The sequence below is a fragment of the Leopardus geoffroyi genome, chromosome D1, assembly GCF_018350155.1.
Source record: "Leopardus geoffroyi isolate Oge1 chromosome D1, O.geoffroyi_Oge1_pat1.0, whole genome shotgun sequence".
NCBI lineage: Eukaryota > Metazoa > Chordata > Mammalia > Carnivora > Felidae > Leopardus > Leopardus geoffroyi.
The window spans coordinates 39,203,291-39,221,470 of NC_059329.1; the positions used below are offsets into that span (position 1 = coordinate 39,203,291).

At 38.2% G+C, this 18,180-nt stretch overlaps 2 protein-coding genes across 14 annotated transcripts in view; one reads left to right on the forward strand and one right to left on the reverse strand.

The window, feature by feature from the left end:
* Positions 1 to 945: 945 nt before the first annotated feature.
* Positions 946 to 6,968, reverse strand: ANKRD49 (ankyrin repeat domain 49). Of its 2 annotated transcripts, none has more exons than XM_045483609.1 (3): positions 6,863 to 6,968; positions 3,664 to 4,018; positions 946 to 2,474 (listed from the first exon to the last, which is right to left on the reverse strand). In XM_045483609.1, the coding sequence occupies exons 2-3, from the start codon at positions 3,919 to 3,921 to the stop codon at positions 2,013 to 2,015; spliced, it is 720 nt and encodes a 239-aa protein (XP_045339565.1). In that variant the 5' UTR covers positions 3,922 to 4,018; positions 6,863 to 6,968; the 3' UTR covers positions 946 to 2,012. The 2 variants fall into 2 exon arrangements, with proteins under 2 accessions (XP_045339565.1, XP_045339566.1); XM_045483610.1 differs by having other exon boundaries at positions 6,231 to 6,865.
* Positions 6,969 to 6,991: 23 nt separating this feature from the next.
* Positions 6,992 to 18,180, forward strand: part of MRE11 (MRE11 homolog, double strand break repair nuclease) — a 75,919-nt gene continuing 64,730 nt past the window's right edge. Inside the window, exons 1-5 of one of the 12 annotated variants that reach the window (XM_045483596.1) lie at positions 7,027 to 7,078; positions 7,465 to 7,521; positions 7,896 to 8,019; positions 9,658 to 9,790; positions 15,320 to 15,480. In XM_045483596.1, coding sequence (XP_045339552.1) covers positions 8,000 to 8,019; positions 9,658 to 9,790; positions 15,320 to 15,480 — 314 coding nt within the window. In that variant the 5' untranslated portion in view covers positions 7,027 to 7,078; positions 7,465 to 7,521; positions 7,896 to 7,999. The other 11 variants (XM_045483597.1, XM_045483606.1, XM_045483602.1 and 8 more) reach the window with 11 other exon arrangements.

Genomic DNA, 18,180 nt, shown 5'->3' on the forward strand with positions numbered 1-18,180 from the left:
AGGGGGAAAAAAGCAAATTAGGTAGTAGTTTGCATGTAGATTTTCTATTTATTTAATTAAGCAGATTTTCTATCCTACAAATCCTGCTACTCTGAGATCCACTGGCAGACGGCACCATGTCATTAAATTAATAATGGCGAGTATTAGATGTACCCGAGTGCTGATTGGATAATTGATTATGAACCAAATATGGGTGTTTTTGTGTTTTTATTCCATCTGCTCAACATGAACAAGACCCATACTGAAACGGGGGGAAAACTAGGTTTGAATTTAAAGATTGACTCATTTGACAGGCATCGAGAAGCTGCCCACAGAATGAAAAAAAAGTCACTCTAAACTTCTTAGCCCTTGGATACACTCTGGTAACACATTTTTCTCTCAGAATCTCATTTCCTTTCAGTCTTTGCTCAAATCTGTTTTTTCTTTTCTTTTCTTATTCCTTGTGTTTTTTCTTTTGTTGGAGACCTCTCATGTCTGAAAGGAACCTTTGAAAATGGGGGTTTTTCAAGAAATGGAGGTGTTTTGATTTTTGTTATAATAGATGCCAACGAATAGAAATAACTGAATGCTTTTACATCCATAGTGTAAAGACTCTAAATCCCCTCACTGTGGCAGGTTGTGGGTCAGAAAGCTCCCTGGAGAAGCGTATTTAAGATTTATAAAAGCAAAGCCAACAAATTTCACTGTGAGCACTGTGAAACCTCAGTGAATATATAACTGTGGCCCCATTGGTTTAGTTTCCTTCCCATAGCGTGCCAGTTCTGGTGTTAAGTGAAGAGAAAACCCTTTGGGAACAGTCACAGAGGGGCTAGGTAGCCAACGAGAAGCTCCAGCTGGAAAGACTGAGAGAATAGTTATTAAATAAATGTATGCTGGGTGAATAAATATTTTATGGATCCAAGCCAAGAGATACACTGGTTAAAAAAAAAAAAAGAAATGGTGCCATTTTTGTTGCTCAAAATTTTTATTTTTTTTCTGAATATTTATATTTATGCTTTTGTCGCTATCCATGCTGTGGCTTTTTAAACCCTTAGCCACTTTGTGGTTCTAGCCCCAATATAATCATCATCCCTTCACTCTTAGAATTCTTCGTCCCTTGTCTCTTTGCCTTTGTAGGGCTTGTATAAAAGGAGGGCCTTGGAAAATCAATACTTCCTGTGAACTGGAGAGACCATCTGAGCAGTGCCCCAAACAGCAGGATTAGGCAGGTAAAACCAGTTGGAGAGCAGATATATTATGATCTCTTGGACCAAGGTAGAGTTGTGTGCATGTCTGAAAGGTCATGCTGACTCACCAATGGAATAAGAATCGTGTAGGTTGACCAGGGTGAGGTAGGACTGTCCACAGGATTGTGTGAGCTGTGGTAGCGGAGGCAGTATATATAACATTCATGGACTAAACACTTAGCTAACTATTTTCCTGAAAATGGTCTATGCTCTAAAAGACGAAGATCTAAGCTTTTCTCCTGCTTTGTTTTTTTTTTTTTTTTTTTTTTTTTTTTTTTAACTTCTGACGATTCAAGTCACTGCTAAGTCAGTTCTTATGATTTAAAATGAAAGCAAATGGCTATGGTGATGTCGAGAAGACAGCTGACCTGCACCAGTATATTTAAGATTTTTAAATTCTGAGTTAGCTCACCTTATAAAAATACATGTCAATATACTAAATACTCAACAAAGATCTGGGAAGGGGGTGGTATTTAAAAATACACTTCTCTTGGATCAGCACCAAAAATATCATTAGTTTTCTGTACAACCCGTTACACGTTTTTAAGTAGAAGTTAAAATTATTTCTGATAAAAATTACAAACTCCACATAAATCAGTAAAGATACATCCAAACAACTTTCAAACACATTTTGACATCAACGGTAGGCATTTTCACTCGGAAGGGCGTTCGAATGTGTACCACTGAATGTCTGCAGTGAAACTTTTTGATGTCAATTCTGTATCATGGGGATATTTCATATCTCACACAAAGGAGGCACTGGTACTTGGAAAATTATTAGAACCGTTATGACTGAGGTGAAGAATTTGTGCAGCCTTCCACAATTTCAAAGAGGTAGTGATAGACGCTTGTCCTCCGGGCAATATCAAATGCGGTCTCTTCCAAGTTGTTTTTCAGACCTGGTTTGATGTAGCGGTTCATCAGGAGGAGTTCTAGGGTATCTTTGCTGTCTCTGTTCCCGGCAGCAAGATGTAAGGGGGTCAAGAGGCCTTTTGTTTGGGCGTTAATATCTGCGTCATGCTGGAGTAAGAAAGAAGCTACTCTGGTATTATTCCACTTACAAGCACTGTGCAGGGGTGTCCAGCCATCCACAGTCACCGCGTGGACATCTGCCCCTTGTGCGATCAGCTCACGCACAACATCTAAGTGTCCACTGTAGGCTGCTCGATGAAGAGGGGTATACTCATCTTCATCTCTAGTGTTCACGTGAGTGGACTTTTCAGAAAGTAGTCTCCGCACCGTAGTAAGCTGAGGAGGAAAAGACATCTTAAAAAACCCAGAACAGTCAATGGAGAAAATTAAGCTATCTCGTGGTGTTAGATTTGATGAAGTTCAACATAAACTTCCTTGTCAGCAGATGACTTTAAAATAAAAATGATTTAACATTTCTTTCGGGGGCAACAGATTTTTAAGAATGAACAGTTAGTGTTAGCCAGGCTCTTGCATCTAAGAATGTGATTCTCTGAATATCAAAACATACATTTACTCCTGGTCCAATTAAGGCTCATTGCGTAAAAGCTTTAGTCCTAGATGAATAATACAGGCTATTGGGTTTAATCCTTTATATTTCATTAGTTAAGAAAACATAATAATTGATTGATTCTTCGACAGGATTACCACACCAATATACACAGTGCGTAAACTTTAAAAAATAAACTTCTTTATCAGAAGACAATGCTACAAGAAATCTAGAGATTAAAGAGCTCAAACTAAAACAACCTTAGAAATGTATTTTCAGGAAGCGATTTTCAGCTTGGTCTTTGGATCTCTGGTGGGATGCAGTGTGCTCTTGGGTTAAAAAGTTATCCAAAAATACAAGACCTTTTTGGTTAGTTTACTAACAGACATGGAGGAACTTAGTGAAATGTGGTAGAAGTGGATGAGTGGGAAGAATAGATTGGATAATACTGGGCAAATGAGTACTCCTGAAACTCATTTTCTTAAACTGTAAAAGGGAATATTATTATCTGGCAGGGATATAAGAGGATTAAATCAAATAATGTAGTAAAAGCACATGGTATAGTTAGTATTCAAAACATGTTAATTCCCATCCTCCCTTTTCTAAACCATAGTTGTCTCTAGGATGATCTTAATGACTTAATAGAAATTATTTAAAAATATAGGTGACTTCTTGCCATCTTTATAATTACCCCTTAAACTTCCTATTATACTGAATAGGATGCTTTCTGGCTTACTATGTACTTTCATGTACATTTCCTCATATGCTCCTCAAAATCCTATATAAAAGATACAGGTATTATGATGGCCACTTTTACAGGTAAGAAAATAGAGGTTCAGAAATGGTGGGATTTGCCCAAAGTTACAAACCAAATAGAGGTTCAGGGATAGGTCTTCTGGCTCCAAATCCAATACTTTTCCTACTATATTATGATTTCCTCTTTAACTGTTTTTTGTTTTGGTTTTTTGGTTTTTTTACCCGATTTCTTTCAGCAGCCCAAAGAAGCAATTTGCTTGGATCTTTTTCCATTTTTTTTTCTTGCAATTGATACCACTCTTCAGTTTTTTCATCTTGCTCCTCATCTTCGTCAGAATTCCCTACCCAGAGACTTTGGGTACCAGTGGGAATAAGGTGTCCATGCGTTTCCAACAATTCAAGTTGGTTAAAGTGTTCAGAAAAGTCCAAGGAATTTTCTGTATCTGATTTTCCATCATCATTTACTTTCCCTTTTTCCATTTTTACTGTTATTCTAAATACAAAGCATTTCAAATGCCAGCGTATAATTAATCTTTCTGGTGATGAATTATGTCTGCTTTATTTTATCCATCAAGATCTGGAAACACAAACATAAAAATTATTAGAAAAACAGTAACTGAGTGTTTATCAATAGCATAGATAAGTTTTGCAAACACATACCAATAAACCCTGTCTGAACTTTTTGGATTTATTGGTACTTTACATTCTCTAAATGCTGGAAATGAGATTTCAGTTATCTGTATCTTCAATGGTCTAAAACTTCTTATTTTTTAAGTCCATGGTTATATTTTTCTGAATCTATTGGTTTAGATACTATTGCACTATACTGAGTGATAAATGCTTAAAGCTTCTAAATTATAATTTAAAAGAAAGGCACGTTCATGATTTTTATAGACTAGACAAATGATGGAAAGCAGAAACAAAAACTTTTAATTTCTAATAAACTACTTCAAAGACTTAGGCATTCTTAGAGATGGAATAGCCTCAAGGGCATCTGTTCAAATCTCCCATCAATGCAGGTATCTTTATCATAACGTCTATAATAATTATCCTGTTTCTACTTCGGTAATTTCAGGCTTGGGAAAATTCACTGCTTTAAAAAGGAGTCCCATTCATTGATAGACAACTATAGTTCTCAGTTGGCTTCTTGTTTTGAACTGAATTTTGGCTGTCACTCACTCCATTCAACAAATACGAATAGAATGCCTGGTATGTGCCAGTCTCTGGATATTGGGATTCAACAATGAACAAGACCCATGTCTTAACCTCATGAAGCTTATTGTCTAGTGGGGATGACCAGTAAGAACAGCACGATGTGTGCTATAACAGGACCTTGTCCAAATACAATGAGTATACAAGAGGGTTATAATTAACCCAGTCCTACAGGATTAGAGAAGGCTTCTTGAAGGAAGTAACATTTATTCAGCTAGGCTGCCATATTAACTTATAAACCAGTATCAGCTTAAAGAGTTACACAGCTTATTAAATCTTAGCCAATTTTTAAAAATGTGACTAACTAATAAATATCTTAAAAATACCATGTCTCTGCCTCCCAATTATATTTGCTGAAATCAGTCTATCAAGGCTCTTCTCAGATGTTATCTCTTTCATTAAGTCTTTCCTGAACCTCGAAATGAGATCTCTCTCTGGTAGCTTTTTCTGTGCTACATATTGCCTTGTTTCAGCACTAATCTGTTCTTGTTTTAGTCCCTCAGAAGTTAATAAGCTTAAGGATAGGGTCTGTATTTAACTTATCTCTATGCCCTACTTATACAGAGGGCATTAAGAAATATTTGTAGAATTAAATTTAATTAAAGCCCTATCACTTGATTTTGTGTGGAATGCAGAAGGGATTGAGAGAAGTTCCCGAGTTAGTCATACCCTTAAGATACTAATTTCTTTCTAATTTCACCAGTTAAATAGTATTCAATCCTAATGTGGCATTAGATTTTATTACTAGAGCCAAGAGTACTAAATTCAAGTTTCAATCTATCACTCATAACTAATAACTTCTCTTGTCCTGTTACTTCATTGTAAAATGTAATGACTGTACTAAAGGATTTCCAAGTCCTGCCCAGCTTTTCAGTCTATTGAGAGGCCCCATCAGAACTGCTTTGTGTTTTACAAGTTCTCTTGGAATTTTCACTTTTTATTATTGACCTATTGTTGATACACAATGCTATATTAGCTTCAGGTATACGACACAGTGATTCGACGACTCTATATATTATTCAATGCTCACCACAGTATCCTTTATTACTGACTATATTTACTTGTTGATTATACTCCTCACTATATTCCTTGACTATATTCTCTATGCTGTACTTTTCATTTCTGACTTATGTTTTCTATAACTGGTAGTTTGTACCTCCCAAACCTTTCACCTATTTTGTCTATCTCCCTTCCCCTCTCCCCTCTGGCAACCACCAGTTTGTTCTGTATTTATGAACTTTGTATTTAGGAACTCCCATCGGAGTTCTCATCTTTTTCTTTCCTCTCAAACTATTCTCTGAACCTTGCAACACAAAAATGATCATACATCAATTCATTAAACACTTAATAGATACCGAGAAATAATATAAAGTTCATTTAATTATAGCAAATATAGAAACAATAAAGCACATATTTTATCCTCCCCTTTCCTTTCTATAAAAACTCCCTCTCCCCTTTTTAAAGTAAATTCTGAATTTACTGCTTCAGACAGAATAAGTTACGTGTAAAATTTATTTTTAAATTTTAGGTAGATTAAGAGTCAAACCTAGAGTCAAAAAATCGATTAAGATTCTTACTTGACGACATTCCACCAGGAAGAAACATACCCCATGTTTCTTAAAAGAACACATTTCGACAGAGATCTAAACCATGTCAACTCCTTACAAAAAACTCAGTGACAGATGGTATCATAAACCCCATTTTACAGGTGAAGGCGCTGAGTTTCGGGTAGATTAAAACAACCTGCCCTAGACTAAGGACCCTTTAATGGTACTGAAAGGTCAGATTTTCTAATTCAAAAGTTTCACTTTATATATATATACACACACATATATACACACACACACACTATATTTTACTGCTACGAGCACAAAGTAGTACAGATGTGCTGAACCCAGGGTCCAGAGGCGAAAATAAAGGATGCGGGGAACAAATACAAGGGCCCGAATGCTCTAACTCTGGGGAGTGGGAGTGAGGGAGAAGCCCTCTGGCACCGATTGGTCATTTCACAGGCCCGGAGTCGCGCCTGCGGCCTTCCAAACAGCCAAGAGTGGAGAAGCCGCTCCAGCCCTATCCAGGACCCACGACGCAGCCCGTTCAGCAGGGCTCAGCAGGGGTCGACAGGTGACCCGCCCCTAAGGGCCCACTAGTTTTTAGGTGGCGCGAGGGGACCAAGGAGCGCGGGCCGGGACAAGCAAGAGCTACCCACCTTAAAGAAGGGAAAATCGCCGCCGCGAACCTCGCTTCCGGGGTCGTCCCTCAGCTTCTCTGGATTGGCTCTCGCATGAGCGCGGGGCCTCGCCGCTACTTTCCCGGTTCCTCACGGCATTTGGTAGCCAATGAGAGCCGGAGAAGACCTGAGTGCTACGTCATCAGTGAGGTATCGCGAGAGAAAGAGCTGCTTTTTCTCTCCCGCCTAATTCAGGTAAGTGGCCCCGCGGGTTCTGAGACCGACGGTCGTGAGTTGCTGTTGCCTTTCTCCTCGGGAAGCTCGCTCCTTCTTCCCGGGTAAAAGACACCCTGGGGGTCCGTTGAGGCTTTGGGAGAGTGAGGGTGTGGGGTAATTTGGGAAACGTACTGCCTATTTCTGTGGGATCCGGGGAGGAAGCCCTGAGTGGATTGACTCTGGAAAAGAATGGGACGGGTCGGCTAAGTCCTGGAAGGTTCTGGTTCTGGTTTCAGAGTCCGGTGGTGTGTGTGTGTTGAGGCTTGGGATCTCGACCGAACCAGGAGGCCGGACGTGGGAGGGGTGGTTTCACGGTGGCATACACTCTTGACCGAATATTTTGGCCATTTCCACTTGCTTTGCAGGCGCCGGGCGTTTTTCTGCGGAGCACGTGTTTCTTTTTATTTACAGTCGTTTTAAAGGTGGGCCCTTCTCTTTTCATAAATTAGACCTTTTCTTTAAACAGCCTTGTGTTTCAGCAGAAAGTATGGGGTCACCTCCATGCTCCAGGGTAGGCTGCACATGTAGTTTAAACATTTCTGCACACCCAGAATTGTTTGTGTGCTAAACCAAAACTGCTGTATGTGACCCTTTTTGCCCATTCATTTGATAGACATTAGTTTCCCATAGTTTAATCATAATGGTGCAATTAGAATGGCACTGGGGATGTGCCATTTTCTACTGTTGGTTCTTAAGTAAAAATGTAGTAGGTCCTTAGATGAAAATGAGATTCCAAAAATTGGTAGTCTGTTTTTAAAAGAATGTGCGTTTTATAATAATGTAATTTTGCTTTTAGTATTGGGATTTGAAATCGAGTGAGTTCTCTGACATATTTGAGCACACGACCCAGGAGTACTTGGAGAAAAAACTGGTTCCAGGGGACCTAGACTGACGGTAGAAATGAGTCCTGCAGATGCCCTGTAAGCACTTGTCTTCTGGAATCTATTTTGTTGCTTTGGATTTCTAAAGCCCATCAACTAAGATCGCCGTAAAAGAAAACTTATTTAATAAATTGGCAGTAAATAAAGAGCTTGCCTATGAACAGAAATGTTAGTGATCAAAAAACATTTAGAATGTTAAAAAAAAATTATTATTTATTGTATGTTTACTAACTTAAAGATAATATTCACCTATAGGTTGAAGCCTTGCAGTAATTTGGTGTATTACTTTAGTATATAAGTTTATATTCTTAGGTTTTGTCTTAAAATAGTGAAGCTATAAATATTTTTGAGCTTTTGTGAGGAAGTCTTAACTAGTCAGTGCAAGCCTATTTAAACAGTAAATTGCTCTAGCATTGAATCAATTGGAAATGAATCTGAGTAAAATGAAAATCAATAAAAGAATCAGAAGTTATGTGGGAAAAGCATTAGATTTGGTGTCTAATTTCAGTTCCTTGGTTAATACTGTGTGACCTTGGGCAAATTAGCAGTTCTCTGAACCTTGCCTCAATTTCCTTATCTTATATATATAATTGGAACAAAATTGCCTTTCTCAGATTAGTTTAAATGTTTAAATGAGAGAATTCATTTGAAAATACTTCATAAAACGCTATGTATTTTGTAACATAAATTGCTAGGGTAATGTGATCTTGAAAATATTCTGATCAGCCTGTGTGTGTGGCAATTAAAACTGTGTGCGTATATATCATCTTTGAAGTTTCTGAAGAGAAACCTTTTCTGGAAAAATCTCATATATAACGATTTCAATTTTGGAGATATATGTGAAAGTTTTTTTAAGTTCCTTGCGGTTTAATGAAAATAGCCTGAGTGGTTAAATCCTGTTTCTTCCACTTAGTTGTGCAATAAATCATTTAATTTCTCTGTTTTGTGTTCTCATTTTTCAGAGACAGTAGATACCTACCTCTTTACATGTGGAAGTTGAGATGAGATCATAAATCCCTAAGTACTTTTTTAAAAAGTTAAAAGTTACATTAAATTTAGGAAAGCCGTAATAACTACTATGTTGCTGCTTCACGTGAAAGTACCTTTGAATACCACCAAGTTCAAATGGACTTGTAAATAATTCTGTTTTGTTACTTGGCCAAATTCGTTAATGAAACACTAACTTTGTATAGAGAGTAGAATCAAGCAAGTGTCTTCTGGGACTGCAGTGTAAGCTTATTAGCTTATGAGGATAAAAGAAGGGCTTTTTAAATGAACCGGTCAAGTATGATTTTCCTGGATGAGTACAAAATAGATAAACAGTGGGTTTAGATATGGGGTCAAATCCTCTTGGTTTTTTTGCTCTGGAATAGAATTTGAAAACAACCAGGCTCCCAGGTCCAAGGTACAAAGGAGTATATAAAACTGGTTGTAACAAGGTTATACTTTTTTGAAGGAGTCACAGAACCTTTTTAAAATTCATATGTTCTGTTTTGAATTAGTGGTAGGCAAACTATGTAATGTTAAAGATCTATTGGATGCTTTACATTTTCAGACCTATTTTGAGGCTAGAAAAGCGATTTTACTACATAACTGTTCTTATTTATCTCACAAATTTAGGTTTTAATTGGTTTGAACATACTCTTACTGTATTGAAATGTTTCTTTTTTAATACAGTGACGATGAAAATACATTTAAAATCTTAGTTGCAACAGATATTCATCTGGGATTTATGGAGAAAGATGCAGTCAGAGGAAATGACACATTTGTAACATTTGATGAGATTTTAAGACTTGCCCAGGAAAATGAAGTGAGTTGGGTTTACATTTTTCAGTTTCTGCTATGTTCTTTTAGTCAATAGGCTCATTACTTTCTTAAAGTTGGAGGTTGGTTTTACAGGCTCATGTGCCTACGTTGCCTGCTTAAATGTCAATATACGAAAAGCCTAAAGCAGATTTTGAGTGCCTTGTCACCTTAATTCAGGTAGGAGCTACTTTTGTCAGAGGTTTGTAAAAGTTTACAAATATTTATGGGGTGTTTACAGAGTGCTGGATCCTGTTTCAGTTTCTATTTGAAATGGAAAGATGACTGTCATAGTTTCTGCTTTCTAAGAACATAAAGCATAACAGGATGTAAGATTTAGACAAATGTCCATAATACTCAGATGCAAGGTCTTAATGTGGTAAGAACCGTAAGAAAATTATCAGCAGCCTTTCCTGGGAGTTTAGGCATAGAAAAGATCACATAGAGGGTAGCAAGATCAGTTTAATGAACGAGATGGCATTTAACTTGGGCTTTGAAGGATGGGTAGGTTTTTGATGGGTGAAGAGCATAGAGAATGTACATTTCACAGGTAGCAGGAAGAAGGGCACAGAGGTGAGACAATATGAGAGGTATGTTAAGGGCACAAGTCAGTTTTGCTCATTTGTAGGCCATTTATTAGAAAATATGCTGAAAGACTAAGACATGAGTTGAGCTGCATCAAAGAAGGCTTCAAATGCCAGATTGAGGAGTTTGTGCCCAATCCATTGGAAAATCTTTGGGCAACAGGGTATAGCATGAATTGAAGACCAGTTTGAGGCTTTTTTAAAGTAGTGGCATGGGATGGAAAAAAAGGAAGTGAATGCCAGAGGTATTTCAAAGATTGGATTTGAATACTTTGGGGGTGGGTTGTGGGAAAGGGAAGGGACAGTGACTGGAGTATGTTAAGTTTGGGCAAATGGTGGTACCAGTAATAGAAATAGGCTCTAAATAAGGATGAGGTACTTCTTTATGTGGGAAGATAATGAATTCTGATTTAGATCATTTGAGTTGGGAGATCCCAATAAGACATTCAGGTCAGTATTCCAGTAGACAGTTGAGATGTCCTGCTGGACATTTCGGAAGAGAGCTGGGGAGTAAACATAAATGCTTATGAATTACAAATTAGTATCTCTAACCTTGACTTTTCCTCAGTGTTCAGTTTATCTGCAAGTCTTTTGGTTCTTCCTCCCAAATGTATATGGAAACTGTTGTTTTTGTGCCTATATATTTAACCCCAAACTTCTATCCTATTTTGCTGTAGTAGCTTCCCATGGGTCTTTCTGTTTACATTCTTTTTCCCTACATCTGTTCAGCATAGCAGCCAAAATGAACTTTGAAAATCATAAATCAGATCGTACCACTCTGCTGCTTAAAATCTTCCAAGTGGCCTTTTAGTGAATCTAAAATAAAATTCAAATTACAAGGCTCGAGTTGGTCTGGCCTCTGCCAGAAGATTCTACTGTCTGCCTTGTTCAGTGTGCTCCATCCACATTGGCATTTCTGCTCTGGGACCTTTGCACGTCAGGTCTCTCTGCTTGGAGCACATTTTACCTTTGGGAGAGGTCTTCCCGGATATCTCCAAACACTCTTATCAATTATTCTGTTTATTTTTTTCATCACACCATCTGAAATAATATATTGAATTGTTTACTTGTTGACTATTGACCTTCCTCCACTAGAAGGTAAACTCCATGAGAGGGAAAAATCTTTTCTGCTTATTCATGCTGTATCTTAATATCTAGAAAGGATCTAGCAAGCAGTAGGTAGCTTTTAACAAATTTGTTAATGAGGGGCACCTCAGTTGGTTAAGCATCCGACTTCGGCTCAGGTCATGATCTCACGGTTTGTGAGTTCAAGCCCCATGTCAGGCTCTGCTGACAGCTCAGACCCCGGAGCCTGCTTCGGATTCTGTGTCTCCCTCTGTCTCCTTCCCTCCCCCACTCATGCTCTCTCCGTCTCTCTCTCAGAAATAAACATAAAATTAAAAAAAAGTAATAAATAAATTTGTTAATGAATGAAAGAATGTCTAGTAATATCTCCTTTTTTTTTTTTTTAATTTTTTTTTAACGTTTATTTATTTCTGAGACAGAGAGAGAGACAGAGCATGAGCAGGGGAGGGGCAGAGAGAGACACACACAGAATCTGAAACAGGCTCCAGGCTCTGAGCTGTCTGCACAGAGCCCGACACGGGGCTCGAACTCATGGACTGCAAGATCATCGCCTGAGCCGAAGTCGGACACTTAGCCGACTGAGCCACCCAGGTGCCCCAGTAATATCTCCTTTTAAGGTGACTTCCTCTTTCCCCGAGGTCAGGGAAACTTATAGCCAAAGGATGTCTGTTTCCTGCCAGAAAAGCTTGTGTTTTTTCTTTTAGTACTAAAATACTTCTTTTCCTGGGCATAAGCTTCTTTCTTCTACTTTGTCTTTTGTTTCCCTTCTATTTTCTCAGTTCCCTTCCTGCATCCCTTAAGTTTAACACTCCCCTCCCACAACCCCATGCTAGTATTTTATTTACTTTTTCCCTTAGTTTGTATTTAACAAAGTATTTACTATTGAAATCTAAATTTTTCCTAACTTTAAGTGCCCTACTTTGTGTGTCTGTGCCATCAAATTTGCCTTATTTCTACTCCTTAATTCCTTGGAGCCCCTTTTTTTTTTTTTTTTTTTTTAACTTCTAACAGTATCAGTCTCAGAAATATTGCAAGCATAATACAAAGAATTCCTTACCTTTCACCCAGAATTTCCTACATCTTACCCCATTTGCTTTATTCTGTCTCTTTACACACACACACACACGCACACACTTTTTCTGAACCATTTGAGAGTCATTGCATATGTAACCACAGGGCACTTATCAAAACCAGGAAATTAATACCGATTCGATACTTAGATAACTTCAAGATGTTGCTGATTGTCTCAGTAATGGCTGTTACAGCAATCTGGGGGCAGGGTGGCAGAGTCCAGGTCCTACCCAGGGTTACATTTTGCATTTAGTTGTCATGTCTCCTTAGTTTCTTATAATCTGGTACATTTCCTCAGTCAGCCTGTGCCTTTCATGACCCAGACATTTTTGAAAAGTACAGGCTAGTTACTTTGTAGAATGTTCCTCAGTTGGATTCGTCTGATATTGCCTCATGACTGGATTCACTTTGTGGCAGGAAGACCATAGAAGCAAGGTGTGTCCTTTTTCAGTGTTGCCTGGAGTCACCAGCTTTTAAAAATATTAAAAAAAATTTTTTATTTGTGGTAAAATACACCTAACAAAATTTACCATCTTCAGTGTCTTTAAGTGTAGACTTTAACAGCATTAGGCACATTGACGTTGCTGTGTAACCAATCTCCAGAACTCTTCCTCTTGCAAAAGTGAAACTGTACCATTTAAACAACCACTCCACCTCCTGCCTGAAATGTTTTCTGTGTTCCTTTTGTTTTTCTCTATGCTGTTGATTGTGATGATTTTCTTCCTTTATTTAAATTGTGTTCATTTTTGAAGACCTAGCTTAAGTCCCACATTTTTATTGAAGCTCCTCTGACTACTCTAAGATGGAAAACTTTTCCCTTCTTTCCTTTTGGATTCTTTGGCCGGGCTAATAATTAAATTGACCTAAGACACATTAACAGGAGAAAACCAAATTTTGTATGTATAGGAGTCTCATAAAAATATGAGACTCCCCAGCAGTCAGGTAATCGAGCCTTCTATACCATCCTGAGCTAAAGAGAAAGGAGGTAGAGGTGTGGGGTTTCAAGGGAGGGAGATGATTCATGGGAAGATGGGAAGAGCAAATGTTGGTCATGCCACGTAGAGAAGTCTTGTGTGTGGGTGCCTGGGTGGCCCAGTCTGTTGAGCATCTGGCTCTGGATTTTGGCCCAGGTCATGATCTCACAGTGACGTCCAGCCCCGCGCGTCAGGCTCTGCACTGAGCATGGAGCCTGCTTAAGATTCTCTCTCTGTCCCTCGGCCCCTCCCCACCGCTCAGGCTCTCTCTCTCTAAAATTAAAAAAAAGAGAGAGAGAGAAGTCTTTCTGATATAAAAAGTTCTCTCTGATAATAGCTCTTTTCCTGGTATAGGCCCCAGTCAGTTCTTTGAGGTAGTTAGGGGAAGTTTGAAAAAAGCTATTCCTGAGTCTACTAAGTCTTAATTGCCTTTAGCTCCAATCCATGTGCCAAAGTGACACTTTCAGGAGTGGTGTATTTTCCCCCTCACTACTGTAGCCTAAGTGATCTGGGTTCTTTTGTATAATTAAGAACTTAATCAAGTTTCTTTAGGTAGATTATATACTTCTTGAAAGCATGCGTGTTGGGCTTTTTTCTGTATAATTTCTTTATTCTCTTGTTTCTAGAATGCTCTTCCTTAAAGTCTCATTTATTCTTAATAGGGTAACCTAAATGCTACCATGTTGGCACTTTTTTTTTTAATTTTTTTAATGTTTTTTTACTTTTGAGAGAGAGAGAGAGAGACAGAAGCATGAGCAGGGGAAGGGCAGAGAGACACAGAATCTGAAGCGGGCTCCAGGCTCCGAGCTGTCAGCACAGAGCCCGATGTGGGGCTCGAACTCACAGGCCATGAGATCGTGACCTGAGCTGAAGTCAGACACTTAACTGACTGAACCACCTAGGGGCCCCTTGGCACATTTCCTTCTGCACGCATCATCCTCAGATGACTTCTTCCCTTCAGTTAGAATTAACTGTAGTGTCATTGCTGCTCCTGGTTTGTTTACATACTCCTTCTAGTGCATGTCTGAGTCTGACTTACATTCAGATGCATAGCCGTTTGTCTCTTCCACTAGATTCTGAATATACTTAGGAAAGGAATTGTATTTTATTCGTCATTGTATCCTCAGGGCCCAGTACAGGGAATTGTACATTGTCAGTCCTGGACATCATCTGTTCTGTAGATTGCAATTTCCTTAGGTGGCAGTGCCTGTGTGAGCCCTAAATAATTGTTGAATGAATTGAATGAGTAATCTAAATTGAATTGGCTATCTTGTCCGTAGGTTCCATTAAAGTTCTAAATTTATGTTTAATTTGGATAACAAAAGATAGTGATTACTCTGGGTAGCATGAGTCAGAGGTTTGGTGTAATAATTTGAAGATGGCTTTTTTTTTTTTTTTTAATGTTTATTTACTTTGATAGAGCCCATGTGCATGTGGGGGGGGGGGGGTGGGAGGGGTGGGGAGGGGCAGAGAGAGAGGGAGAGTAAGAATCCCAAGCAGGTTCCATGCTCTCAGTGCAGAGCTCCACGTGGAGTTCAGTCTCAGAAAACTGTGAGATCATGACCTGAGCCAAGATCAAGAGTTGGATGACCAACTGAGCTACCCAGGCACCCCAAAGATGGTTTTTTTGAAGGTGGCCTAGGAACCTAAGTTGGAGTCAAAGTAATCAACAGACTGCAAGCTCTTTAAATAAATAAAATAGAAAATTTTGAATCTCCATACACATCAGTATCTTTTATGAGATTTTTTTGTACTTCTTTATAGTTTTAACATTTTCTCCTATAAAACATACTAATTTTCACACTATTTTCTGTTGATTAGGTGGATTTTATTTTGTTAGGTGGTGATCTTTTTCATGAAAATAAGCCCTCAAGAAAAACATTACATACCTGCCTCGAGTTACTGAGAAAATATTGCATGGGTGATCGTCCTGTACAGTTTGAAATTCTCAGTGATCAGTCAGTCAACTTTGGTTTTAGTAAGTAAGTATATTTAAATGCGTAAGTGAATGTTTTCTTTTGTGTAATATTTTCTGTGAAAGACAAACACATTAACAATTAGCTATTTGACCTTCACTATGAGCTATTTTCATAGTAAGTGTAATTCTTTGAATTTCTTTATGTCATTGTGTTAATTTGTATTTCCCTAATTAATAGTGGGACTGAGAATTTTCTTAAATTTCTGTTGTACATTTTGGTATCCTGCTCTGTGCATACCCTTTGCCCATTTTAAAAATTGGGATTTTTGTCTTTTCCTATTGAATTTGCAGAAGTTATTCATATATTCTAGAGGCTAAGCCTTTGTTAAGCATGAATTTTTTTCTATCCAATCCGTGGATTGTCTTTTGACTTTTTTTATGGAGACTTTTGTTGGCAAATACAGTACTTAATTTTGATGTAGTATCATTCTTTTTCCTTAATATTCATACTTTGGGGACTGACTGATGATAGTCACCTAGAACCCCATGTTGTAAAGATAGTCTCGTGGTTTTTCTTAAGCACTGCACAGGATACCATACTACATGTTGTTGAAATGTTCTCTCAGTTTCCTCACACTGTGCCAGCTTCTCCATCTTTTCTTACCTTTCATTTCCATGGTACTTCTGAAGTATACTGGTCAGTCATTTTGTAGATTGTCCCTCAATTTGGGTTTTTCTTGTGATTAGACCAGGATTAAGGGTTTTCAGGAAAGTATTCCACAGAGGTGAAGTGCTCTCTCATAGCATATCTGGAGTACATGCTATCAAGTTGGCTAATTACAGGTGAGGATAACCTTAATCTCTTGGTTAAGGTGGTGCCTGCCAGGTTTCTCTGCTGTCAAGTTAGGATTTTTCCCTTTTCATCCACTCTTCATTAGAAGTGAGCTGCTAAGTCTAGCCCGCACTCAGGGATTTAAGTGTCACTTCCTGTAGAGAGGAAAGAGTATCAAAGGAGATGGGCATATTAAAACTACTGTAATCATTAGTAAGTATTTTGGGGGAGGTATTTGAGGCTGTGTACCTATTTATTCTGTGTCGCCTTAAAGTTTGTCCACTAATTTTAACATTCGTCAGTGACTCTTGCCTATAGCAATTTTAACCGTGGTGTTCTAATGCTGATTTTCCATTTCCCACGTTTTTCTGCATTTATTAATTAAAATTCTTCTGTAAGGAAGATTTGTCCCTTGTCCCCCACTTGTTAATTTATTGACTCAGCTATCAGAAGGAACTTCTTCAATTGTCTATATCAATATGAACTCATTTTTTCCCTTTGTATTGTAATTTAATGCAATTGTAATCTGTTTTGTTGCTCAGATGATATGTACAAAGGTTAGCCATTGGGTACTTTTTCAGATTGGCTCCTCTTTCCTTTTGACTTACCCTCGTTTTCCCCTCCAGTGCCTATTTTTTGGCATTAGAAGATGCTCCAGATGAATTATTTTCCCTTCCCTAGCTTTAGACTCGTCCATTTCTTCAAGGAGTCCTGTCCTTTGGAAAAGGTATTTGAAAGCCCAAACCTAGATGCTAGGCTTGCCCATTGCTGTCACCTTGTCACTGTTTCTAGGGTCTCTCGGTGCCCAGAGCTAAGAAACAGATGCATATGTGTGGACCTATCTGGATTTGTTTTTTATCTATTTAACTATCTGTATTTTTTCTTTCTCTTTTTATTATGTTTGTTTATTTTAAGAGAGAGCGTGTGTGCAAGCAAGTGGGGGAGGGGCAGAGAGAGAGGGAGACAGAATCCGAAGGCTCCAGGCTCTGAGTTATCAGCGCGGAGCCCGACACGGGGCTTGAACTTACGAGTCTGAACATGACCTGAGCCGAAGTTGGACCCTCAACCGACTGAGCCACCCAGGCACCCCTAACTATCTATACTTTTTTTAAATGAGTTCATGTTGAGAGGTAAATTTTTAGAGATTTTTGTATGTGAGAAAATGGCCGTATTTAACTTTGCTCTGGGTTGATAGTTTGGCAGAGTGTAGAATTGGATTTTAAAAGTACCTGTGGTTTTTAACATATGTCGTTGTTAGAAATCTGATCAGTATCTTTACCTGTCTCCTATTCAGATCCAGAACATTAGTGTTTTCTTCTTTCTCTCATCTTATTTTTAAACTGCTCCCCTCACCTTTGCAGACATGTTTACCTGTTTCTTTGCTCACTATTGTTGCTTCTTGCATTTCATTTTTTCCCTCTGGATTCCATTTTCTTCTTTCTAAAGTACTGTTTTCAGTAGTTTTTCATTGAGTGTCAGTGAGTGGTAAACTCTTATTTTTTGGTTGCTGTTGAGAAGTCTGCTATCACTGTAGTTGCTGGAAAAACAGTGTAATATAGTGATTAAAAGCATGGATTCTGGTACCAGACCATGTGAATTCATGTCTTGGCTCTACTTTACCTTACTTTTATATAGTGATGATCTTACAGAGTTGTTGTGAGGAGTAGTGGAGTTAATAAGAAAATTGCTTAGAATAGCAACTGGCAGAAAGAAAATTCTCAGGTAACTATTAAATTTTCTCATTGTCCTTAGCATTTCACAGTCTTAACTAGGACATATTTAGTTGTGGATTTAGTTCTAATTGTTCTGCTTGGGTATCCTCATGCATTTCAATCTAAGAATTATTTTTTTCAGTAATTTTAGGAAGTTCTTAACCATTACGTTTTCAAACATTGTTGCCTATTCTTTCTGAATATTATTTATATCTCTTAC

What these genes read in the sequence shown, in the direction of transcription:
- ANKRD49 (XM_045483609.1), bottom strand. Translation starts at nt 3,921, where the DNA reads ATGGAAAAAGGGAAAGTAAATGATGATGGAAAATCAGATACAGAAAAT. An exon ending in GGGCTGCTGAAAGAAATCGG is followed by an intron (nt 2,475 to 3,663) that starts GTAAAAAAACCA and finishes TTTCCTCCTCAG; the next exon opens with CTTACTACGGTGCGGAGACT.